This window comes from Pipistrellus kuhlii, unplaced genomic scaffold, assembly GCF_014108245.1.
Source record: "Pipistrellus kuhlii isolate mPipKuh1 unplaced genomic scaffold, mPipKuh1.p scaffold_m20_p_8, whole genome shotgun sequence".
NCBI classification, from domain to species: domain Eukaryota; kingdom Metazoa; phylum Chordata; class Mammalia; order Chiroptera; family Vespertilionidae; genus Pipistrellus; species Pipistrellus kuhlii.
In genome coordinates, this window is record NW_023425584.1 from 52,186,584 (window position 1) to 52,212,334 (window position 25,751).

At 44.5% G+C, this 25,751-nt stretch overlaps 1 protein-coding gene and 1 non-coding gene across 6 annotated transcripts in view; both read left to right on the forward strand.

Moving 5' to 3' along the window:
* Window positions 1-25,751, forward strand: part of TMEM131L (transmembrane 131 like) — a 140,570-nt gene that overhangs the window by 50,565 nt on the left and 64,254 nt on the right. For all 5 annotated transcript variants that reach the window (XR_006740720.1, XM_036423361.2, XM_045576788.1 and 2 more), the window contains exons 4-5: window positions 20,501-20,569; window positions 24,756-24,879. Coding sequence is in view for 4 of the 5 variants with exons in the window: in XM_036423361.2 (XP_036279254.1) it covers window positions 20,501-20,569; window positions 24,756-24,879 (193 nt within the window). In the remaining variant the exon portion in view is untranslated. The remainder of the gene's footprint in view (window positions 1-20,500; window positions 20,570-24,755; window positions 24,880-25,751) is intronic.
* Window positions 5,909-6,017, forward strand: LOC118711925. Its single transcript, XR_004985878.1, has one exon. It is a non-coding gene; the product is annotated as a U6 spliceosomal RNA (small nuclear RNA).

Consider the following 25,751-nt stretch of genomic DNA (forward strand, 5'->3'; position numbering starts at 1 on the left):
TGTTTGTACCGTTAACGTGAGCATCTGCTCTTTCCCTTGATCTGGGCTGGATTCCCTTGGCATGTGAAAGACATCACCGCGAGGCCCTGGGCTGCATTCACACACTGAGCTCTCTCTGCAGTGGAGAACAGGAGGGATATGGATAGCTTTTTAGAACGGGGGGCGGGTGGGAGAGAAATATCAGAGCCTCAACTTACTTCCCGATTTGGCATTTGATAATATAAAACAGGTTATAGCTCGCTTCTTCAAAGGGAGGGTTATTTAGTTGTAAAAATGGGAATTTATTGATAGGGGGAACTAGTATATGAAAACAGAACAGAGGAAGGCTGCATGTGAGCTCCTAGCAGTTGGCGTTGATGAATTTGTGTGGGTCGAGAAACATGTTTTATATTTACTGTATTCTTTTCTAGGGACTGGAGAAAACTGTGGTATGTTTGAAAATATTGGAAAAAGATGACTGGTTTTTAAAACAGAGTGTATAGTCTGGTTGCAGTAAAGCAGATAAACTCATTGATTCACCTGTGGAAATTTAGGGGGAACCCTCTAGGCTTAAAAACAACAAAACAGTTAAAAACGAGGTGAGAACAAGTGTTTGATGAATAGCAAGGAGAGGAGGAAAAGGCTTACTTTGGAACTTAAGGAGGAAATAACTTTCTCACTTCCATTGTCTCCCATCTTTTTTCTTTAAAATCCTGGTCTTGTCTCCTAGGTTCCCTTTCCAGGCCTGTCTCTTAATGTGTTTGTATCAAAGTTGCTGTATCAAGCAAGGTAGTTATCAAGTATACCTCAGTTGTAGAGTTTCCAAGACGTAAAAAATAGAGTGAGGAACAGCCCTGGCCAGGTGGCTCAGTTGGTTGGAGCATCATCCCTTGAACCAAAAGGTTGCAGGTTCTATTCCTGGTCAGGGCGCATGCCTAGGTGGTGACACATTGAGATGCTATCAATAGTTATTTCTCACATTCGTCGTTCTGCCTCTCCCTTTCTCAAATTAATAAAGGCATATCCTCTGGTGAGCATTAAGAAAAAAAAGAAATAGTGTGGGGGAGCAAGGGATTTGGTTGGAGTTGGGAAGCCAGCCCTCCCCTAGAGAGAGAGAGAGAGAGAGGGAAGAGAAGCACTCAGCCATGGGTTCTTATCTGCTCTTGTAGGTCACCCAGGCTTGAGGTTTGCTCCCTCTCTGTAGGGCAGCAGTGAATTTATTTCGTCTGGTCTGGAAGGATTATATCCTCTGGAATCAGGAGGCGGGGTCCTGTGAGGTGAAGAAGACGCTTCCATCGCCTCCCAGGGGGTGCCAGGTTCCCTCCATCGGCCTCCTCTGTCCCATGACCACCGGTGATTTCCAGGATATTCTGCGATTAATTTTATCTCGGTGCTTATGGGAAATGACACTTCATCTCTTGTCCGTGAACTTTTGACTTTCATCGGTAGATGGTGGAAATGTTTTTGTTCCATATAGACTTGGTAATAATTACAGTTGTAAAAGCAATGATTGATTATTTTGAGTTTCCTAGTTAAGGTAATTTACACACAGCATGCTTCTAAAGTGAGTGTAGTAGGGGAGATGGAATCCTTTTACAAAAAAGAAAAAAGAAAGTAAAATTTTTCCGCTTAAAACAAATTAGCAAGCTTCTGTGGGTGTCTCTTCCACCTTTTGCATAAGGTGAAGAGAAACTCCAAGTGTGTGTTTCCCCTTGCTCAGAGTGAACATGCAAAGTAAGAGGCCTGTGTGGACACCTTATTTAGAAACAGGTGCTGCTGATTTGGAAGGGAGTGGGTTGAAAGCGGTGAGAAACCAACAAGAAGAGAAAGCGGAATCCTCAGGCAGGGGGTAGGGTGGAGGGAGTCTTAATGCCAGTAAAAATATGGTATCAGGTGAAATCTAGAAGTAAAAGCAGTTTACTCAGAGGAGAAAATAAACTCAGAAATCAAGGGCCCATGTGCAACTTGCATCACACTCGAGGTGTTCTCTCTGCCCAACTCCCTGTGTTGGGAACGGATTCATTTGCTTTAAAGATCTTCCTTCATTTCCCACCCTGTCCAGGTAGCTGTGGGAGATTTTCCGTATTTGACATATGCCCATGTTTTGAAGTCACACAGTGTATTATTGTATTAAGTAAGATCTGATTGCAAAAATGGACTCCGTGGGCCGTTACACAATATGTTACCATATGTTCCTTTCAGGAGACCTCACACATGCTTTAAAAAAAAAAAAAAAAAAAAAAAAGGATCGCTCTCATCATTTCAGATCTGAGTAGCTCCTAGTTCATATTGGTGTCAAATAGTCAGTTTGCAGCATCTAAAATCCTTGCTGTCTCTGTTGTTCTTTTGTCTTAAGTCTCTGCTGCTCATCTGAGAATACCAAGTCCTTGTGGCCATGGTTTATTTCTCGCTCGTAGCACCTAAAGCTGAATTGGACATATGGTTCAGAAAAGACCATGCGAAAAGATGCTGGTTGCATTTGGGCACATGCTGATAATGTGATTATTAGACTTTTCCAGTGAAGGTGGTGTTGGTATATTTTGTATTCATCCTATCCGCTTAGTTCAAGTGTCATTCATTTGGTGGATGATAGGATTTGGGGGCAAATAGACAATTTATTGGATGATAAGAATCAGGCGCCAAAAAAAAAAAAACCCCACAAAAAACAAAACAAAAACAAAAACAAACACACACGCACACTCAAAAAACTAGACAGGCTGCATGATGAGCTGATTCAAAGAAGAAGAAATGCAAAAGATGTTATTAGTGGTCATTAGGCTCAGTCCTGGGACCTGGATTAGCAGTTGTCTGCATGGGAAGGGGAAATGGAGAGGAAAAGGCCAGAGAAGGAAAGTTAGGTGCGGGAGACTTGGGGGTGATAGAGACTGCTCGACAGTGAGCGATGGCTTAGTCTGTGGGAGTCTGGTCCTCTGTTCAGGGTAGGTGGTCCTGCTGGATTCCGTCCTGGTGACTGCTCTTCGGGGAAGCAGTGTCAGAAGCAGAATTCATTAACGTTAAGCGTAGCAGGAAGTGAATGATTCTTCCCAGGACCCAACTTAGAGCATGTTGGCCTAGGACCAAGAATGGTGACAGAGGCAGCTCCTCGGTCCTGGGGACACAGCTGGCAGGATGTTCCTGACTCAGTAGCCCCAGGGAAGCTTCCTGAGGCGCCCCAGCTTCCCTGTGACGGAGGCACCAGCACCCTTGGGGGTCAGTTCCCTGTGGTTTGAGAGTCCTTTCCTGGAGGCCCAGCATAGAGCCTGCTCCCTCGAACCTTTCAACAATCACATAAGTATCAATTCCCTGTGTGAACAACGTCCCTTTCTGCTTAAGATAGCTAGCTTGTTTCCTGCAGCCCAGCTCTCCCTGAGACGGAGGAATTTCACAGTGGAAAGGAGCTGTGTGAGGAACAGAGGTGTCCCTGGAAGGATCCAGGAATGAACAGCAGAGAGATGGATAAATGTGCCTGTGGCTTTCAAATGCACACCTGTTTTCCTAATGGGAGCAGGGACCGTGGAATTCCTTAGGGGAGCTGTTCCCCAAATCCATATTTCCAGGCTCTGTCCCCAGATAGTCTGATTCAGGAAGAGCTCATGGAGTCCTGGGGGGATATATATATATATTAATATATATATATATATTAAAATATATATATATATATATTTTTTTTTTTTTAAATATATTTTATTGATTTTTTACAGAGAGGAAGGGAGAGGCATAGAGAGTTAGAAACATCGATGAGCCACCTCCTGCACAACCCTACCGGGGATGTGCCTGCAACCAAGGTACATGCCCTTGACCGGAATTGAACCTGGGACCCTTCAGTCCCCAGGCCGACGCTCTATCCACTGAGCCAAACCGGTTAGTGCCATATATATTTTTTTAAGGTTGCCCCTCATTAACTCTGAGAAGTGCCAAATTGGGTACCAGTGGCCCAAATTTCTTGACTCCCTGAGCTGGTGTTCATGATGATTTTTTTTTTTTTTTTTTTTAAAGAGAGGAGGAAATGTTCAGGAGCTACACATTTTAAAATATTCCCCTGCTAGGGACTCACCTTTCCTTGAATTTAAAGTAATTAATTCTGTAACTGATGCCAGAATTGTGGCAGTCTTTCTAGTGGAAGGTATACAGGATGTCCCTGTTGTGTTATTACTAGAGGAAAGAAATATATTTTGAAAGTGTCCCTGAATACAGCGTAACAATTGAGTTGTTTGCCATGAGAGTTAAAAACTTAATCAAACACTTTACATACAGTATTTCATTGAATAACTATGGCCCTTCGCAATATAACGCCCTGTTTCCTTGTAGCAAGTACAGTTGCTGTATTTTTCTTTTTAACTCTGTTTACAGTTAAAGGAAAACCACTAGGAAAACTATTTAAAATAGGGAAATGCCTCCTCTGAAGAGGGGTCAAGGGATCATCTGGAGAACAAGCAAAGTCAGAGTCATTGAGTCATATCGGAGTGCATTGAGCTCCGGAGGTCAGGTGGTTTGAAGATCAGGGCTCGCGTGTTCATGAAGATTAATATGGAGATGGAGAGAGCTGGGGAGAGAGCATGTCTTGGTGTAAGCTGTGCTCTTATTTGATTCTTTACCACTTCCATCCCCTCACCCCAACTCCTGCCCCCCTTCCCCCCTCTTCCATCCCCCAAGTATAAAAACTAGTCTTCAAGTCTGACCTCTTCCTCTTCTCAAGCTGGCTTTGGAAGGAACATGCTCACATGGAAGTCGCTGTTGTTCCCAGGTCTCCTCCCGCCGCTGACGTGATTGACATGTCGAGGACGGGAGTCCTCTTAGCAGCAGGGGCTCCATGTCAAAGGGGCCTCCTCGGAGGGGCAAGCTGTTCTTCCTCGGCAGCTGCCAGGCTGCCTGAAATCGGGCAGAAGGATTCTGCGTTTGGATAATAGGCAGGAATTAGGCTGCATAATGATGGGAAATGTGGCCGGCCCTAATCAGAGGCATCTGCATGCGGCTTTGTCGCCGTGTGGGAGGCGTCTGTGGGCACAGGGAGGAAGGATGAGCACATGGATGCGAAGATGCAGACGGCGGCCCCCTCGTCCCTTTCCCACCTTGAATCCTGATGAATGCCTGATGTTGGAGGCTGGCGTTGCGTGCTTGCCCATGGTTCTTTTTTCTTTTCTTCTTCTTCTTCTTCTTTTTTTTTTTTTTTAACAGCTTTATGTAGATACAACTCACACACCATACAGTTCACTCATTGTAAGTGTGTGGTTCACTGTGCTTTGAGTGTAGCCACAGGACTGTGCAGCCATCACCACAATCTAATTTGAGAACATTTCTGTCTCTCCTGGAAGAAACAATTGGCTTTATAAAGATGCAGATCTCTTCCTCCCTGCTTTTTTAATCTTTTTAATTTTTATTTGTGAGGATGCAGGTTAATCTTAGGCCTTTTGCAGATTCATCCTTTTTCTCAGAAAGCATTTGCTTTTATAAATAGTTGTAACATGTATTTTTATATTCCAAAGGTTACTTGATTTCATGAATTACATTTGAGTTAACTGGGCTCATCTAACTACCAGTTGGGACTTTTCCAGCTTCAAGTTATAGATTCCAGTCATTTAGCTTGAGCATTAAAAGGGATTTATTAGCTCTTATGACCTGGAAGAAGGAGAGTAGTTGGCCTTAGGAGTGAGTTTGGGGACTCTCTCTACACCTCTCAGACCTTTTATTCCCACATTGGACACATTCACCCCTTTCCAGCTCAGGGTCTAGATGTGGGGTACACATCTGCATCCCACTATGCTTGAAATAGGGGTGCAACTGCAGAAGTGAGGCCAAGGGTCAGATGGCAGGCCGCACCTCAGCTTGCCTCTATTTTTGTGTAACTGGTATTTACAGATACTAAAGGTTTTGATTTGCAGTGGGAACTAAGGCCTGGAGTGTTTACAGGTGGTTAGAGCAGGACAGGTGTCAAGGAGGGAGCTGGAGCTTGCTTTGGCAGCACCGGGACGATACAGAGAAGAGGAGCGTGGCCCCTGCACCAGGATGACACACACATTTGTGAAGCGTTCCGTACAGGGAACTGAAGGTGGTGAGGTCACTGGGGGAGTGTGGCGCTCAGTTCATGTGAGACCTTGGAAATGGGGAGTCATCGTGGGGTTTGGAGCGGAGCAGTGACCTGAATTAGGATTTAAAAAGCTGCCTGGCTGATGTTGAGCCTAGACTGCAGGGACATCGCTTGAGGCTATTGTATTCAATAGTCAAGAACTCAAGAGATGTTGGTGCTTGGACCGGGTACAGGTGGTGAGGCTCTGGATATGTTTTGAAAGCAGAGCTCACACAGGATTTCCAGTAGATTGATGTGATATATAAGGTAGAAAACAGACAAGGATGATTGATTCCAAAATTATTGGCTTCAACAACTGAGCCACGATGGCTGTGGATAGAGTGGATTGAGGTAAAGTCATGGGTGTTGGTTTAAACTTTTATAAAAAATACAGTTTTATTGATTTCAGAGAGGAAGGAAGAGAGAGAGAGGAAGAGAAAAAGAGAGAGAGAGCTCAATATCAATGATGGGAGAGAATCATTGATGGCTGGGAGCCTGTAACTTGGGCATGTGCCCTGAGTGGGAATCAAACTGTGACTCCCTGGTTCGTAAGTCGATGCTCAACTACTGAGCCATGGTTTAGACTTTTAAAAAAATGTCTTTTAGACTTTCCAGTGAACCTGTGGGTGGGCGCCCAGAGAGCTGGGATTGGAAAGTTGGGTCAGGTGTAAGTTCCGGTGATGTTTAGAGCCTGGAGACTAGATCAGATCATGGGATGAGTGATTGTGGAGCAGGGAGGGAAGGCTGCACCTTAGCTTGCCTCTTGTTTAAGAGATGGTGGTGGTGGTTGTGATGGTGGTGGTGGTGTAGATGGTGGTGGTGGTAGATGGTGGTGGTGGTGGTGGTGGTAGATCATGGTGGTGGTGGTAATGGTGGTGGTGGTGGTAGATGGTGGTGGTGGTGGTGATGGTGGTGGTGGTGGTGGTAGATGGTGGTAGTGATGGTGGTGGTGGTAGATGGTGGTGGTGGTGATGGTGGTGATGGTGGTGGTGGTGGAGGTGGTGGTGGTGGTGGTGGTAGATGGTGGTGATGATGGAGGTGGTGGAGGTGGTGGTGGAAGAAGCTCACAGAGGCGGGGCAGTAACCAGTGAGTTAGGGAGTGTAGAGCAAAGGAACAAGCATTTCAGAATTGAAACTTTCAGAATTGAAACTTTTGTTAGCTTTTAAGTAACATAAATGTAGAAATGTGTTCTTTGAATCCACACAAAGAAATAATTACTTAAGAAGAATGTACCTTCCTAGCTCGCTCTTGAGTTTTCTAACAGCAACGTTAACTCCACAAATGTGGAATATTCTCAAAGGTATCAAACTACTTAACAATTTTGGAAAACTGGGGGAAAGGGAAGTGTCACTCACATCCCACCCATCCTAGCACGGCCCTGTTTAATATTCTGCTAATGATATGTTTTTTGGTTGTAATCATGTTGAACATGACAGCTTTGTTTCCTTTTATTCACGTGCTGCCAGCACTTTTTTTCATGTGGCTGTTATTCTCTTCAGCACAATGTTTATCAGCAAGCTCTCTTTTTGGAGTCCATGGTCATCGGGACTCCAAAGTAGGGATTGAATGGATAAAGCAACCTTTCTGCCAGCTGATCCATGCTTTCCCTTCTCCTCTCTGCTGCGCTTTGTCCAGAGATGGAGTGCCAGAAAGAGCGGGGAAAGGTGTTAGAGAAGAACTGGGCTGAAAAGGGAGTCCCAGGAGCTAGCCTGGGGCAGGCCTGGCGATGGGAGAGTAACAGCCTGCCGGGCGGGACAAAGGCAGAGTGGGCGGGTGAAGAGGGGCCTCGCTCCAGCCCTGAGCGACCACTGGGCCCATTCTTTCTCCAGTGACATCTTCAGCAATAACACTTCAGTGCCTCGAGAACCTGAAAGAAAAATTACAATTTAAAAGGGAAACCCTTCATGCACGATTTGCATATGAGTGGTGGCTGTATAATTAAGAACAATTAAATCCCCCGGGCTGAATGGAAAGGGAGGCTCCTGCTACTGGCAGCTGTGCCCCTGGAGTGCCGCCTGGAGCCGTCATCCCCCTTGAATGAAGTTTGGAGGCGGTCTGCCCGCCCCGCCCCCCCTCCCCCCCCCATAACCCCACACATGAAATTCTGTCTTAAGCCCGATGGGCTTCTGTAGTCCATGGAACTCAGAACGAAACTATTTTGCTTTTCTGCCGGCCTCAGAGCAGACACCTCTCCCCTTCCTGGGCAAATACCCGACTGGGCCCATGGCAAAGCTATTTACAGACTCATTTCACGTAATGCTCCCAGTGGACCTAGGGGGTGTTACTTTATTTATTTATTTATTTTGAAATTATTTTATTGTTGAAAGTGTTTACATATGTCTCCTTCCCCCATTGACCTCTCCCCGCTTGCCCCTGCCCCCTAGCACATGCCCTCACCCATTCTGTCTGTGTCCATTGGTTATGCTTATATACATGCATTCAAGTCCTTTGGAAGGACTCTTCCCCCTCCTTATGTCCTCCCGTCTTCCCTCTGAGGTTTGTCAGTCTGTTCCGTGCTTCTGTGTCTCTATTTTTGGTCATCAATGTATTGTGGTGTTCATGATAATTCCACAAATGAGTGAGATCATTTGCTATTTATCTTTCTCTGACTGGCTTATTTCACTTAGCATCGTGCTCTCCAGGTCCATCTGTAACCAAACAACCAATGGCCCGGCTGCCTGTCACTACTTGAGCCAAGTAAGCAGAGACAGGGTTGAATCCTATATGAGCTTTTATGGCTGGCAGTATGGTTAAGCAGCAGGTCATCCACAAAAATCTGCTCTCCAGCCCCTCCATAAGCCAACTGCTTATATAGGGTAAGACAAGGATTGCACGGGGAAGTAGGAGGCTGGGGTGGAACTTTATTCTTTGGGTAACAAGGCTGTTAATCTTTCCATGGTAATAGGCAGTTCTTAAATGAGAATAGTTCCAAGGTCGACTCCCAGGTCCAAGGTTGACTGCCAGGTCCTAGGGGCGTACCACTCCCAGCCAGGTCAGAATGTCCTTTCTTTAACCAACACAATCGTGGTTAACAGAGCATGATTAATATTTCCCATAATCATAACTGTTCCCGAATATTCTATTTTTGCCCCTAACACATTCAGGCCGTTGCAATTGGCAAGAGTTCTTTCTTTTTTTTTTACAGCAGCACAGTATTCCATTGTGTAGATGTACCATGGTTTTTAAATACACTCATCTGCCAAATCTTAGCTATTGTAAATTGTGTTGCCATGAACATAGGGGTGCATATATTTTTTTCTAATTGGTGTTTCTGATTTCTTGGGCTATATTCCTAGAAGTGGGATTACTGGGTCAAAGAGCAGTTCCATTTTTAATATTTGAGGGAAACTCCATACTGATTTCCACAGTGGCTACACCAGTCTGCATTCCCACCAGCAGTGTACAAGGGTTCCTTTTTCTCTACATCCTCATCAGCACTTGTTGTTTGTTGATTTGTTGATGATTATTTCTATTTTTTAGAATTTTTAAAAAACATTTTTAATTGATTTCAGAGAGGAAGGGAGAGGGAGAGAGAGAGAGAAAAACAATAATGAGAGAGAATCATTGGTAGGCTGCCTCCTGCACGCCCCCTACTGGGGATTGAGCCCACAACCCAGGCATATACCCTAACCAATAAAGCTGTCAATGCTCAACCATGGAGCCACGCCCCTGGCTAGGGGCGTTACTTTAATTTTGTAGTAGCAGGAACTGAAATTTTGATCACAACAACATTAGATGGTCTTTCTGGGTAATTTGCCTTTGTGAGTTGGTCCCAGATTGGGCCCCAATGAGTCTATGGGCCCTGGGACTTGGTCCAGCGCTTTCACTGCTTTGTCCTCATCCCTTTCTCCTAACACTGACGAGGAAACAGGACGCTGTCCCCCCATCTTTTCTCTTCTGGTTTTGCAAGAGCTCTGCCATTGGACTTTAGGTAGATTTAAGAAGGAGCCGGATCCCATTGAAGGGTTTCTGCCAGCCACCCAGGGGGAGGAGGAGGTAATGGGTCCCCATAATTGAGGAAGTTTCAAGCAGTCTTTAAAAAGTAGAGTAATTTTTACTCTTTGCCTTCACTGCAGTGTAAAGGGTATTGGGCTCTTGTCAGCAGGGTCCCTTCTAGGACTTTCTTCCTGGGAGGCCAGGCGGAGACCGCACCTGTGTGTCCCTGCTGGCGCCTCTTTTATTTCTGGCGCAGCCACGTCAGTCTGGGTTCCCCCAAGGGCCTCACAGAGATCCCTGCACGCGCCCGCAGGGAGACTTGTCCCTGCACAGGAGACTAAAGGCGGAATGAAAGGTTCTGAATGTGTGTCCAGTCCTAACGCCAGTTCATATGTGGCATTTCTTAGTCGACGCTCACATGTGACCAGAGCCACTGTTGGCCAGCACCGCCGTCAATGGCTTTCCCAGCGAAAGGCAGCAGGAACCGTCCTTTCTTTATTTAGAATTTTCTTTGTTTCGCCATCAGGTTTGGGTTATGTTTGGGTTAGTTTTATGGCGTTAGACATTTAGCTCCTGATTTATTGGGAAGCTCTGGTTCTGAACCACATGAAAGGCTGGCCGTGGAGCCTGCCTCCCGGGGCCAGCAGAGCCCGGAGCCTGGGCCGGCGGCCTGGTGCTCGCTGTACTGAGCAGTGGCCACTGGCAGGCTCTGGTGTTCGCCAAGGGTGCGAAGCTGTGGCAGTGAGAGTTAAGTTGCGAGGCAACGAAATTCTAAAAGACTAGTGGTTTAAAATATGATGGCATTTTTGTTTCCTTCCGATATTACTTTGTATTGCTTTCAGGTGTATAAGCATGGTGGCTAAGGCAGTCATATGCTTTACAAAATGTTCTCCCTGATATTCCAAATACCAACATATGAGTTTTTGATATGCAGTTTAAAAAAATCAAAATATGGCCGAAACCGGTTTGGCTCACTGGATAGAGCAGTGTTTTTCAACCTTTTTTGGGCAAAGGCACACTTGTTTCATGAAAAAAATCACGAGGCACACCACCATTAGAAAAATGTTAAAAAATTTAACTCTGTGCCTATATTGACTATATATAAAGTAATTCTCTTGAATAGGAATCAAATAAACACAAAGAAAGTATTTTATAATTACTTTATTATGAAATATTAAGTAAACAAAATAGTGAAAAATTATAAAATTCTTGTCTTGTCTGCACCTACGGCACACCAGGCAACTAGTGTGCCGCGGAACAGCGGTTGAAAAACGCTGGGATAGAGCATCAGCCTGCGGACTGAAAGGTCCTGGGTTTGATTCCGGTCAAGGGCATGTATCTTGGTTGTGGGCACATCCCCAGTAGGGGGTGTGCAAGAGGCAGCTGATTAATGATTCTCTCTCATTGATGTTTCTAACTCTCTATCCTTCTCTCTTTCTCTCTGAAAAAAAAAAAAAAAAAAAAAATCAATAAAATATATATTTAAAAAAATCAAAATATAATATGTTCATTAAAGGGCAACTTCAAAAATAGGGGGTTGGTTAAATAAATTATATCACCTCCGAAGCTCCCCCCACTAAAGCCCCGTCTCTCTCCACCAAGCAAACAGAAAATAAGATAGCATTTTCTCTATCCTGTCAGAGTCTAGAGCAGGGGTGGGGAATGTCTGGCCCGAGGGCCATGTAAGGCCTCTGAAATCATTTGGTCAAATGTTGAACCAAATATAGCAGGCTAGTTTTTAAGTTGATAATGTATGATAATGCTCCATCCCATGGACACTCTTGTCTTCCCTTCGGTGGAGGGAAGACATGAGTGTCCGTGGGATCGAGCATTCATGCTTGTACCATACCAGTCAGTTTAGCTGTGCTTAAAGGGCTAGAGGTGAGCTTTAAAAAATACCTGGCTCATGTTCAGAGAGCTAATATCCGAAGTTATGTAGACACTCCGGGATCTCAAAGTTGCTCTTCTAAAAAGAGCTGCAGGATTGCACACACTTTCACAAACGTCACTGTCTACCTATGACTGAGGAGGAGAGGTTCCTCATCTCCCCCTCCCCCTCCCATTGTGTGAATTTCTGCTTTGGCTTCTAGCATCTTCTGCCCAACTCTATGACCGCTAGAGACCTCTGATACCCAACTGTTTTTTCATCCTAATTTGTTGTCCTTGAGCTGAAAAGCAACACAAATGTATTTTGCATTTCACGGATTTAAAAATTGTATTTAGTTATTTTAATACATTGTAGAGTCTAGGGCACATGTGTCAAACACAAGGCCCGCGGGCCAAATCCGTCCCGCCAGGCCTTGCAATGTGGCCCACACCGCGCTGTCATCACTGCACTCCGCTGCGTTTCCATCACAATGACAGTTTATGACTGTTCAGTAAACCATTCGGCCCACGATTTAGGCTGGGTTTTAGATTTTGGCCCCTTCTCTGATTGAGTTCGACACCCCTAGTCTAGGGAAAGATGTTACGTCTTTAAGCCATAGACAAGAAGCTGAGTGGTGTAGGGAGGAGAAAGTCGGAACAAAAGTTGGGGCTTCATTACTGGCCTTTTCTTAAAGTTATTTAACCAGTTGGCTAAAGGGGTCCTTGATAGCACATGGTGTGGTGAAATGTGTAAATGTAATATTATCTTGTAAAATTCTTTAAACGAGATGCAAATGTGGTGCCTCTTCGAATACAAGGTCCTGCTAGTGAGAGTATGAGGTGGGGAAGAGAGCTGAGTGGAGTAAAAGTGTCAAACTCCAGGGCAGCCCTCAGCATGTACTTACAGTTAAGAAAGGCAGGGGAGGCCAAAACCGGTTTGGTTCAGTGGATAGAGCATCTGCCTGCAGACTAAAGGGTCCCAGGTTCGATTCCAGTCAAGGGCATGTACCTTGGTTGCAGGCACATCAGGAGGCAGCTAATCAATGTTTCTCTCTCATCGATGTTTCTAACTCTCTATCCCTCTTTCTTCCTCTCTATAAAAAATAATCAATAAAATATATTTAAAAAAAAAAAAAAAAGAAGAAGAAGAAGAAGAAAGAAAGGCAAGGGAGGCAAGGTCTCATCCAGGCTCCCCGGCTGGCAGGTGGCCTCCCTCACCGAGGCAGTAGTGCACAGGGGCCTCCCTCACCGAGGCAGTAGTGCACAGGGCCCTCCCTCAACGAGGCAGTAGTGCACAGGGGCCTCCCTCACCGAGGCAGTAGTGCACAGGGCCCTCCCTCACCGAGGCAGTAGTGCACAGGGCCCTCCCTCACCGAGGCAGTAGTGCACAGGGCCCTCCCTCACCGAGGCAGTAGTGCACAGGGCCCTCCCTCACTGAGGCAGTAGTGCACAGGGCCCTCCCTCACCGAGGCAGTAGTGCAACGCTGTGAACCCTGTGAACCGATGGGGAGAGAAGGCAGGGCGTTGAACTGCATCTTAGATTCCATTTGGAAAGGCCTTCGGGCCATCAGCAGGAGGGCATCTGGTCCAGGCCACCGACACGGGCTTGAGAAATGATTCAGTCAAACCACAGAAACCAGCTCTGGCTGGTTTAAGCAGAAAAGGAATTTATTGAAAAGCGGTTGGGCAGCTTACAGAATCTCTAGGAAGACTAAAGAACCAGGCTCAGAAAACAAACAAGCCAAAGTGGGCTTAGCAGCTGGAACCGCAGCCGGAAAGGGCCATGGAAGTAGACCGCAGAAGACACGGCCCCTCCGCCGGTCACCCGCTGCACGGCTGCTGTGGTCACTCCAGAGCAGTGATCCTCCACCTTCCTGTGTGTGGCATCTGCTCCCGGTCCTCTGGCAATCCAGAGGGTGACAGTGGAAATCTATGAATGCAGTGAGGAAGCTTAGCTCCTGGACAGCCATATAGGGAGCATTACCCTCTGGGTGGTAAATGAACCTAGAGGGTGGGAATTGGGGAAGAATGGGGAAACGAGAAAGGGAGAGGGAGAGGGACAGGGACAGGGAGAGGGAGAGGGACAGGGACAGGGACAGGGAGAGGGAGAGGGAGGGAAGAGAGAGAGAAGAGAGAGGGGGAATGAGAAGATGCAGTCCTAGAGGGAGGGGAAAGACGCTGTGAGGTTTCCTAGAACTGAAGGAGACTGGCCAGTAGAGAGATTAAGTGAGCTCAGTACTTGAGTTCACAGTTTAGAATCTTTGGTGACCTCAGCAAGAGCCGCCTTGGTCGAGCGAGGGTACAGGATGCCAGAGAGAAACGGGATGGCAGGCGGTGTCGTGCGTGTTGGGGCCGATTCCTGTTCCACCTTGCAGTGGCGGAATTGGCTTTGGCGAGTTGTTTAAATGCTCAAAGTGTCTGTTTCCTTGCGTGTGGAAATGGCATAAAGGATAACTAAGTGCTGGGTGCAGCATCTGGTATACCGTAAGCGCTCCATAAGTGTACTTGCTGACATGGTTACTTTTGCCAGCAGTTTGGCTATGGAGGGAAGAAGAGGGCCTGAAGAGGTAGGGAGCGCGAGGAGAGGGTGCTCTCAGATGAGAGGGCTGAGCTTCCTGGAGTGGAGGAGGAGGACAGAGCAGGGAAGGAGAGGGAGCACATTTTGGAGGGGGCAGGAAGGGGGCTGTGTGGCCCTGGAATCAGTCCAGGAACCACCCAGAAAAGGCTTGGGGGGGGTGGGGGTGTTAGTCTCTGAGAGAAGGAGCACCTATCCACGGGTGGTATGAATTTGGAGGCCGTCAGCCACCGAAGGGGCAGTCTGGCATGGAAGACTTTTGTCCCGGCCTTAGGAAGACATGGGCATCCACTATGCCCTCGTGGCTTAAAACCCTAGCTGTCCTGTTGTTGGCAAGAGCGCCTCCCACAGACCACAGTTGGTATTGCTCCAAGGGCTTCTCCTTTTGCTTTGACCTTGAAGCCCCAGGCTTTTGATAGTAGAAGAAATTAGGAGAATGGTGCTCCACCCAATGTCCTCCCCCCTACCTCCATGGGGTTTACTTAAATGGCGGAAAATACCGGCTTCTGCCTCCACTGGGACGTGTTTCTTTGCAGATTGTTAATGTACCGGGAAGAATGGCGGTTCTAGCTTGAGTAGACTTGCCTGCGTCGTTCATATTTTTCCTCTCAAACTTCTGGGGAGAAGAACTTTTGTAAATGAAGAAAAGTAAAAGCAGGAAACGGCTTGTCGGGCTGAGATTATGATGCGGAGTTTTCCCCGGAGGCCCTCAGGCCGAGTACACGCCGAGAGATCACAGACGTGCCTCCTGCCTGTCTGTACCGTGGGTGGGAACCTGCGGAGGCTCTGCCCGCCCGCAGTGGGCGCGCTCAGGAGCGGCAGCCCCAGGCTGGGGCTTATTCTGTCTGCGCGGGGATCCATTCCAGGTTTATTGCATAACCGAAAAGTACCGAATTCCTTCTAGGTCTCTGGCAGTACCCGCAGCTTCCTAGAAATACCTGCTTCCTGGTCCAAGGAGATGTTCCAGGGCAGGGATCCCCACCGTAAGGGGGTCTGGTGCTGGGGCCAGAATGGGCACTCAGAGGCTCCTGACTCGGAGAACAGCCCAATAAGAAGTTCATTAGCATAACAGGTCTTTTCTTGAAAACCTTAAGTCTAGACCAGCCGTGGGGAACCTTTTTTTTCCCCCCCAAGGGCCATTTGGATAATTATAATATTATTCCAGGGCCGTACAGAATTATCAACTTAAAAGTTAACCTGCTGTATTTGGCCAAACATTGAATGGACTCACTCCTACTGTCTTGGCAGGGCCAGACCAACCGATTTCTCGGGCCTGATATGGTTCACTGTCCTGGCGTCCCCCACCCCTGGTCTGGACAATAGCCTTAGTTTTGCGTGATCTACTGACTTCACTACCTTCCTGAGTGTTTGTGAAATGGGTGTCAGCCCTTTCCTCTGGTTCACACCACCATTTTACCCTCATCCTGTGGCTCAAGCCCTTGTCATAACCTTAAAAAAAAAAAAAATGTGTTGAAGCACTTGCTGCTCTCTCCAGGTATTGAAAGAGTTTGCATTTGAAAGGCAGTAGCTGTCGGTGCTGGAGGAAAGCCTGCCCATTCAAGAATATGGAACACCAGAGCCTTCCACCCTCCCTGTAGGTGGTCACTTCACCTTCCTCTTAGAAGTTCTGTTGGACCTGTCGGAGCAGCTTCTGCAGCCCCTCCTCTGAAACAGTGCAGCACTACCTTGAGGGGGAGGGTCCAGCGCAGAGCCATGGTGCAGACTTTCATGGCAGGTTGCAGCGAGCGCCTGACTTTTCCACTGGCCACCTTCTGGCCCAGGGAAGCCATTTGTTTAGCTGCCTTGCTGCCTCAGAGCCTCCCTCATAGCTACTCTCTCCTTTTCTCACCTCACTGCTCACACTCACCTCCTTGCTGTTTGCTCTGCACCCTACTGCTCAGAGCCAACAACAGGCTAGCTTTCCGGTGTGTTTTCTGTGCTCAGATGGTGCTTTCCCAACCCTCCGCATCCTCCGCCCCCGCCCCCCTGTCTCCTCCTGCTGTTAGCTGTGCCAAAAGTGGCCTCCATTCAGTTTCCATTCATGCTAGATGTTCACTGAGGCCCATCAATACCATGCCTGACCCCCCCCCCCCCCCAACCTTTTTTTTTTAAGTTAAGTTTCTCCTTTTCTCTTTGAATGCTCTTGCTCTTTCACTTTTGCTTGTCTGGCTTGGCCAAGCTTTGTCCAGCTTCCTGGATTATAACCTTGAAGGGGGAGAGTCTTCCGTAAGCTGGCCCCAGACCCCTGTGCATCCGAGCCTTACTCACTAAATTGCCGAGAACTGCTGGGCCCTTTCTTTGCTCATTCAGAAGAGGTAGAGCATTGCATTTGAAAGGATGAGTTTCAGTCACATAACATTTGTGCATGGCCAGAACAGTTGGTTATAGAGTTAATCCGTTCTCAGATCTCAGTTACTGAATCTGAATTTTTCTAAAGGGTGTGTGTCTGATATCAGCACAAAATGGATTTTCCTGGGAATAAGGAGTCTGGGCATCCCAACACTTTCCCAAGGATCTCAGAGTCACCTGGTCCAGCTCTTTCAATTTGCCAAAGAGAACTGTGTCACATGGAAGCTCATAATCTAGCTGGGACCTGAACCAAGGGCTTCTCATTTCCAGTGACATTCCTTCCTCTTTTCCTAGCCACATTTTTGAACTGTGTTTATTTTATATGCAGAGAAAAAAGGTGGCTTTTTTATTTTTATTTTTATTTATTTATTTATTTTTAATATAAGAAGAGAGAAGGAGATTGAAGAAAAAAATGTTAGGTGATTTAAGGCAAAGATATTCTTTCCAAATAACATGTGGGCTGCCCTAGCTGGTTTGGCTCAGTGGATAGAACTTTGGCCTGCATGCTCAAGGGTCTTGGGTTCGATTCTGGTCAAGGGCACATGCCTGGGTTGCGGGCTTGATCCCCAGTGTGGGCTGTGCAGGAGACAGCCAATCAATGATTCTCTTTCATCATTGATGTTTCTATCTTTCTCTCCCTTTCCCTCCTCTCTGAAATTAATAAAAAAAATATTAAAAGTAAATAAATATATAGACGTGGGCTTCCTTGCACATAATGTCCTGCTGCCGAGGGAAGGCTCAGCTCTTTGCCAAAAGTGGGTGTCTTTAGAATAATGGCTAAGAGCCCAGGTCTGTATTCATTTGTTCTATTCAGAGCGAATACTACTACCCCATTTGGGACTTCTAAATCCAGAGCTAGCTCTGACTCCAGGCTCAATGGGCCTCTCCACCTGTTCTCACTGCTTTTCTTGTTAGATGAGAATCATCCTCTTCATAACACGATCCAGTATTTACTGCTTTTAATTGTGTGCCAGTCACGAAGCAAAGGCATCTTTATCTCATTTTACACTGAGGACGATTGCAAGGTATAGCTACGGTTGTCATCTCCGCTTGACAGATAAAGGGATAGAGTAATTAAGCCACTGACCCACTCGCGACGGGAAAGTGATGGGCTTGGACCTGGAACCCACATTTGTCTGGACTCTGAAGCCCAAGAGAGACTGCCTGGGTTTCTGCAGGTCACATGACCTTGGGTAGACCTGAATGCTGTACCAGGCTCATGGCTGTGACCTGGACATGTCTGCTTTGGAATTTTGGCTGTGTGATCTTGGATAAATTAATTTAACCTTACAAACGTTCCCCATTGTGCATGAAATCTGATGAAACATCCACTTTCGGGGCACACGGCAGGATGGAGACTGTCATTCATTATTACTTCTACAGTAGCGTGACTTTTCTAAGATGATTGTTGACATGTGAAGTTGTCTGTTTTCTTTTTCTTCTGGAAGGCTGAGCCCTGGCCAGCTTGGTTGGAAGTGGGGTGTTCGTGGTGTGTCTGCTGTTGGCACCTGTTTACATCGGTGGCCTCCTGTGACTCTTCAAAAGCATTTCCGGAGGCTCCTGGGTGTGTCCGTCCTGGCCTCTTGGAGTTTGGGGGGGGACCCAGTAAATAGTACTTCTTCTCTCTGGAAGCTCAACACGAGGGAGAGGTTAGCAAGGAGTTAGGCGGATGGAGACTTGAGGTGTCACATTCAGTGTTAATGTGGCAGATGCTGTAGATGGGATAAAGAAGATACAAATAGAAGATAACAGACAGGGGAGTCTTAGGAGAGAGGATGGATGGAATAAGGGAAGCATAGATGGAGGCAGAAAATTGGAGGGAGGAAGAACAGATTGCAGCCGGGATTCTTACTGTGAGGTGAGGATTTTGGAAGTGTTTCTCTGGTCTCTTAACGTTGTTTGCATCTTCAAGGAAAATGGGAGGACATGCGGAAAGGTCACAAAGCTTCCGTTGGCTGACAGGTGGGAAACTCAGATGTCCACCCCTGGACCAGCCTCAGAGTGATGCTGAGTGGAGGGCTGCTTGGTGGGAGGAGAGAATAGAAAGATTGTCTTTCGGAAAGCTTGCTTGAGCCTTTGAAAAACAGTTGTACAGGTTGCCCTTAGGAGCTTCTTCAGTTAAATATTTTGGGGTTACATTATTTTTAAAATGTACATATATTGTGTCCTTCCTCATTTTAAAAATAAAAGCTAGGATATTATACATTCTGTTCTTCTACTTGATTTTTTTTACTTGCCTGTATGCTCTGAAGATCACTGTGATAGTTGTTAAAAATGGCCCCATTTCCTTTCATAGTTGTGTTGTACTATATTGAGTGTCAGGGTTTATTCAACCTTTTGATGGATGTTTGGTGTGTTTTTTTTGTGTGTTTTTTTTTGTTTTTTCCCCAGTTGTGTGTTGTTTAATGTTTAAGAATTAGCTTTCTTCAGAGTGTTTGCAAATTTCTCTGTGGTGTGTTGTAAATATTGCCACCATGGTTGATTTCAAGCTACTAACATCATGTCACTGGGTGTGAAGTTGAGAAGTGATGTACAATAGCACACCATTAAACAGTTCTTCTGCCATTCAGATACAATGCATGTAAATACCTTCAAGAATCCTATATAATAAAGGCTAATACGCATATCGAAGAGCAGCAGAACAACCGGTTGCTATGATGAGCACTGACCACCAGAGGGCAGATGCTCAACACAGGAGCTGCCCTCTGGTGGTCAATGCACTCTCACAGGGGGAGTGCTGCTCAGCTCCAAGCCAAAGTTATGGCTGGTGAGCGCAGCAGCGGAGGTAGGAGCCTCTCCCACCTCCACAGCGGCGCTAAGGATGTCATACAGCTGGCTTAGATATCCCCTGAGGGCTCCCAGACTAGGAGAGGGTGCAGGCTAGGCTGAGGGACCCCATGAGTGCATGAATTTTGTGCACTGGGCCTCTCGTATAGATAATAAAGTATGATAATAAAACTAATTAATAAAATGTTGAACACATATGAACATACATTCATACACACATATATGTATACATATATACAAATATTTTGCCTTTATATATTATATACATTTTGTATTTTATGTACTTAAGTATGCTTATAGATTAAGTATGCTTTTTATGTGTTTTCTTTATATGCTTTTTGGTATATTAATTTGTGACTTTTGATTCTGAAGGAAAATTAAGTCGTGATAATGTTTAATAACTATTGAAAATGTGACTTGCCATGGAGGATTTTTATGTGGTGGTTTTCCTTAAAAATACAGATCTGGTGATAGTTGCAGCCTTCAGGAACACCCTGGCTATATGCCCCATCCTTTCCTTGTTATAAGTAATCTAATAATTTTAAGGGCCAAAGCTTCCTCCCTCTGCAGCCCCCAACCCAAATCCACTTTTGAATGTCATTTCTTGAATTTGGGTTTATGAAAATAATCACGTTATCTAAATTCATCCAGAAATGAAGCCTTATTGAAAATGAAATCTATTCCTATTTTTTTCTGAATACTTACAGAACTTGTACAATAGATATAAAGTTATAGTAACCATAATCTTAGAGTATCTTAGATTTTTGCAGCTGTAGAAATATATTAATTTTAGCATTTAAAATCTAGTTCAGACTCATCTACAGGAGACGTAAATTGTATCTCATAAGAGCCAATGACCTAAGAATATCTTCTTATCTTAGCATTCAAATTTCCTACAACAAAATTAATCTCCATATTCTTTTTTTTTTTTTTTTTTTTTTAGCTTCTCAGACAAACTAATTAGTGGAAAAGGCTTACATTTCCAGCCAACCGTTCTAGATTTTGGAATTCAGTAAGTATCTTTTCTTTATAATTTTTAAGAACTTAATTTGCATTATTTTCTCTCAGGATACTTTATATGTGTATGATGCTAAGTACTTTAAAAATATGTTTGGAAAATCAAGGGAAATCAATCCTGGGAATTGTTAAAGGGAATATTTATATGTGTGCAAAGGAGAGTATAAGAATTGTTCAGCCCTTTCTTTAGTTTTCAACAAATGTACTTACAATAATTTGTAGTGATAGGAATTTAGTGGGAAGTCAATATTAAGTTCTTGCTTTTCTAAAATAAATCAGGCTATTTTATAATGAAAAACTCCAATTGTTGATGGCTTCTGAATTTATTTAATTAGATTCATTTGCTGACTTGTTTTCCTTACTCTCTGTGCTTCAGGTTTCAAATGTGCACTATACAGACATTCGTTATTACGATTAAGACTTTGGAGACGAGTGAAGTGGGGAGGACAGCACAGAAGCTGTCATTACTGACAGTGCCTCCTGTTAAGAACCTTGAGGTGAAGGGAATGTGACGAGTGTCAGTTGAGGGACTAATCTGTGAACTCCATGAAATTAAGGAAGAGAAGGGCGGAGCCTGTAGGAGAGGAGTGAATTTAAGGACTCCTGTTAGCTGTGACAAAGTTTGAAACTTAAAAGTGTTCGGCTCCCTGGATGCAGAATATTGCTGCATTGAGCCGATAGAATTTCAGATTTCTCGCGTTTCCAGGGTGGAAGTAAAAGAGTGTTTCAGATGGAAAAGCTCTGCTTGCTTTAGCAACCTGGAACCTCACTTCAGTTTTATGTGAACGAAATAACTGCGGTGTTAAAAGAGCATCTGGGGTGAGTTAGTGAGGGTCTCCTGGCGTGTCCTCCTCTATTCATCTGGGTATCTTTCTATTACCTTCTGGTCAAAGAGAAGGGAGCTACAGTGAGGGAGAATGGATTTTCAATGTAAAATGCCCTGTGGAGCTTTTAAAGGAGATTCCATAAAAGGAAGAAGAGATAAAAGGATGGAGGGAGATTGCTAACTTTGTAAGACTCTAGGTGCCTGCTTTTTCGTTTATGAATTTTTTACTCTCAGGTCAAGAAACTTTATTAGGAGCTAAATCTATAATAAAACCTCACTGATTTCAAATTCTGAGAGAGCACAGTGCTTTTATGGAAAGTCTTTACTGTAAAAAGTTTTAATGGAGGACCTATAATACTTTAAAGAGTGTCTAGTACAGTTTGGTAGATAGAATAAGATGGATAGTAATAAGTGCAGTGAGAGTAGGTAAACTGCCCCAGGTATAGGATGCTGACTGTGTATAATATATTTACTCTTCAGTAACATAAAAGTCCTGTAATCAGTGCACATGGATGCATGAACATATTAGCCATGCTTATTAATTATCTGTATACATCAATTGCTGGTCCTGATGGCTGAAAGCATATTTTAAAAAATGCTTAAATTCTTTGATTGAAAAAGGTTGCTAATTTTTAGACTTGAGTCACCTTTGGGTGATTTACTTACATTTATGTTGTAGTTTTATAATTCTCAAAGCACAGTCACGTCTCTTGTCATTCTAATCAATCCTGGAAGGATAGGTATTATCGTATGTATGCAGGTGTGTGTTGTGTGTGTGTGTGTGTGTGTGTGTGTGTGTGTGTGTGTTACTTTCCAATATCTCTATTTGACCATGCATTAAAATGTGTTCATACATTTGTTGCAGAGGAGCAATTCGGTGTTTTCCCACTGAGTGACAGAATAAATCTGATTCCTAAGCTATTTTACTTATAAGTGAGATTTATCTAGGATATGATAATGAGAATAAATAGGTTTTATGGAAGTTTTTAAAATCTCAGTAAGAACAAACAAGTTTAAATTAGAACCTTTAAAAATTAGTCATTTTACCTAACTTCTGATAAATGGCATAATTTATAGGTATTAGAGTAAAACTTTAGCCATAGTTCTCCTGATTTCTTCCCTGCCCTAGTTCAGCTTTGTCTGTTGTTTATTTTGACATTGACCTTGGGCAAGCCCCATCCCTTTTCATAGCGTTGATTTCCCTCTAGAATGCCTGATCAGGATTATGTTTTTCAGTTGTCCCCTGCCTACTTCTTAGGGTTTAAGGGTTAATATCCTGTTGGTCCTGAGGTTTAAAGTGCTAATCATTCATAAGAGATTTTAATCGTTCTTTTGCAGTATTAAATTAACAGGGCATCTCCCCGTTGTCACCAGCGAAGGAAACTCTTACCCTCATCACACTTTTAAAAATAGAATTTAAGAAATAGAGTAAAAATAGCACAGTGCTCACTAGGTCTCAGCAGCGTGCTCCGCCAGGCCTGGGGAAGGCTGGTGGCCCAGGAGCATTGCAGTTTTACAGCCGTGTTTTCTTAATCTCGTCCTCTGGGAGACATTTGTGTCCTTTGAAACAAAAAATCTTGTGTTCCAATTGTGTGACTGGGATATGAGCCTTTGAGGATCAGCAGGAATAACTTTGCTGATTGATTCTTACTGTTTACCTAAACCATAAACCATGGAAGTCCTTATTTATTTAATTCAATTGAGAGAAAAGGCAAATGTGAAACCAGTACTTTTGAGGTAAGGCTTTCTGAGGTGACGCTTTATGCTTATGGTAGTATAAACAATTTCAGTTGTATTATTAACGACATTGAAAATTCAAGGTTTTAATCACACTGATGTGTATTTTACTTGTAACTGGCTGTAAAGGACTGATTTTATTTATTGTTAATCCTCACCTGGGGATATTTTTTTCCCCAATGATTTTTGGAGAGGGTGGATGTGGGGTGGGGGATAGAGAGAGAGAAACATCGATGTGAGACAGACACATCGATTGGTTGCCTCTCACATGCTGAGCTGGGGATTGAGCCTGCAACCCAGGTACGTCGCCTTGACCGAAAGTTGAACCTGAAACCCTTCAGTCCTTGGGCCGACACTCTAACCACCAAGGCACATTGGCCAGGGCAGGACTTACTTTAAAAAATACACATTGGATGTATGAAATCTTCAATTAAGATCTGTGATTAAAAGTAGGAGGAAAAGCTAGAAGAAAAATCCCAAGAATTTGATGGTGATACTATAATATTTTGGGGATCCCATTGTGTATAAGCAAAATGACATATGCTTCATTTTTCAAAAAGCACAAGCATATTGGAGATGAGGTTTTTTTTGCTGGTTTCAGAATATAGTTTTATTTGTGGGCCTTACTAATGAAAACTGTATATCTGGGTCTTGTCACTGAGGGTATAAAAACGGAGAAATGATTTCAGTGAAATTTTGGCAGGCTCTCTCCTACTGCAGCTAATTTAACTAGAGCACATTTGGCATTGGCAGTGGAACCAGAGGTGAATGCTTAGAGGGAACATTGCAGGTAGTTCCAGGTAGGTGGGCCAGAAAGTTCCTTAGTCAGCGCCAGCTTTGAAGGTGGGAAAGCCAAAAGAAAGGTCTTCAGCAGCGAGGGTATTTGCCATAGAGCAGAGATCCTTTCTCCGTGGCTCATAGGAAGTTTTGAAGTTGCGTATAAACGTCCCCTGTGTTCATGCTGGTGGAGGGAGGAGCCAGACTTTTATCAGGCTGTTCTGAACGACTCATGATACTTTAACTGGGTAAAAGCCACTGCTGGAAGGCGTTGCAGGGTTTTCATTTTTTTCTTAGAAGAATAGTCTGTGGCAACAATTAAGTTTTTATAAGACTTACTATGTCTCTTTGCCCGTTGAAACTCATCCTCCTGAAAAGCCTCTTTAAATTTATGACTCAGGAAACAAACCCTAAAAAATTTGGGTTTTTCTATGAGTACAGTTTCTTATTTCAGCATATGTCCATTTAAGTTAGAGTTCCAGCCAGACACGTCGTGCCTGGTTCCCACCGTGTGCTTTTCTGCAAGCATGTTTAAAGCCTGGATGGGTTGAATACTTATCACCCAAAAATCAGTGGGGTGCTACAATGGGTTGGCATAAGTCTTGTAAAAAAAAGTTTTGTGTTTTTTTGTGTTTTTTTTGGGGGGGGGTGTTGTTTGTGCTTTTTTCCCCATTGTGGATGAACTGTTTCATTAACAACAGGGTTTGATAATTGTTGCTTTTAACTTTGTAATGAACATCAACAGCTTTTTTGGTCTCAAGTATATATACGGATGGATGGATAGCTACAAGCACACAATGTATTGTTCATGTGTGATTTCCCCACTCTGTTCCCCTCCTAGGTTCCTGGGACACCCTGCAGCCAAGATCCTCTATGCTTACAACCCGAGCAGAGAGAGCGAGGTCGTGGTGAACTCAGTGTTTACCGCTGCAGGACATTTCCATGTGCCTCCTGTTCATTGCAGGGTGAGTGCTGATGGGCTCTTGGAAACTATGCTGTGGCCAGCTGCCAGCTTTTCTTGCTTTTTTTGGCCTCGGGTTTTTACTTTCTCCCCCTTTTCTGCTACCCAAGCTCTTTCCTTCTGTGTGTTTGCTTTAGCACTTTTTTTTTTTTAGTTGTTCATATTCATGATTTTGGTGGTTCTTGATAGCTCCATGGGGAAAAAGTGTGACCCGTCTAAACTAGGTAGTAATGGATGTATATTTAAGAAGACTTTTTCATCATTAAAGATACTTAATATTACCTGTGTTGAAATGACTACCCATGTTAAAGCATTTAGTAACTAACACAAGTTAATAGTTGTGATTTCTTCACCTGGTGAACACACTAAGGTAGGTAGGGCTCCTTGGAAATGCAGGAGTAAGAGGGAGTACGTAGCTCCTTAATATGCTAATGTGCGTCCTTACACAGAGATCAAGACCCTGGTTTTTCAGTAGTTTTAATTTTGATGGTTTTTAAAGTTGTAATGAAGATTACCAGTGGCTTTTACTTATTTATTTTGCCTACTTATGTCCACTGATGAACTTAAAAAATATATTTTTATTGATTCCAAAGAGGAAGGGAGAGGGAGAGAGAGATAGAAACATTAATGATGAAAGAGGATCATGGATCGGTTGCCTCCTGCATGCTTCCTTCTGGGGATTGAGCCCACAACCCAGGCATGTGCCCTTGACTGGAATCGGACCTGGGACCCATCAGTTCTCAGGCCAACACTCTATCCACTGAGCCAGACCAGCTAGGGTCACCTGATGTACTTTTTAAAACTTACTGTAACTGCCCTGGCTGGTGTTGCTCAGTTGGGTAAGCATTGTCCCATGCACTGAAAGGTCCGCAGTTC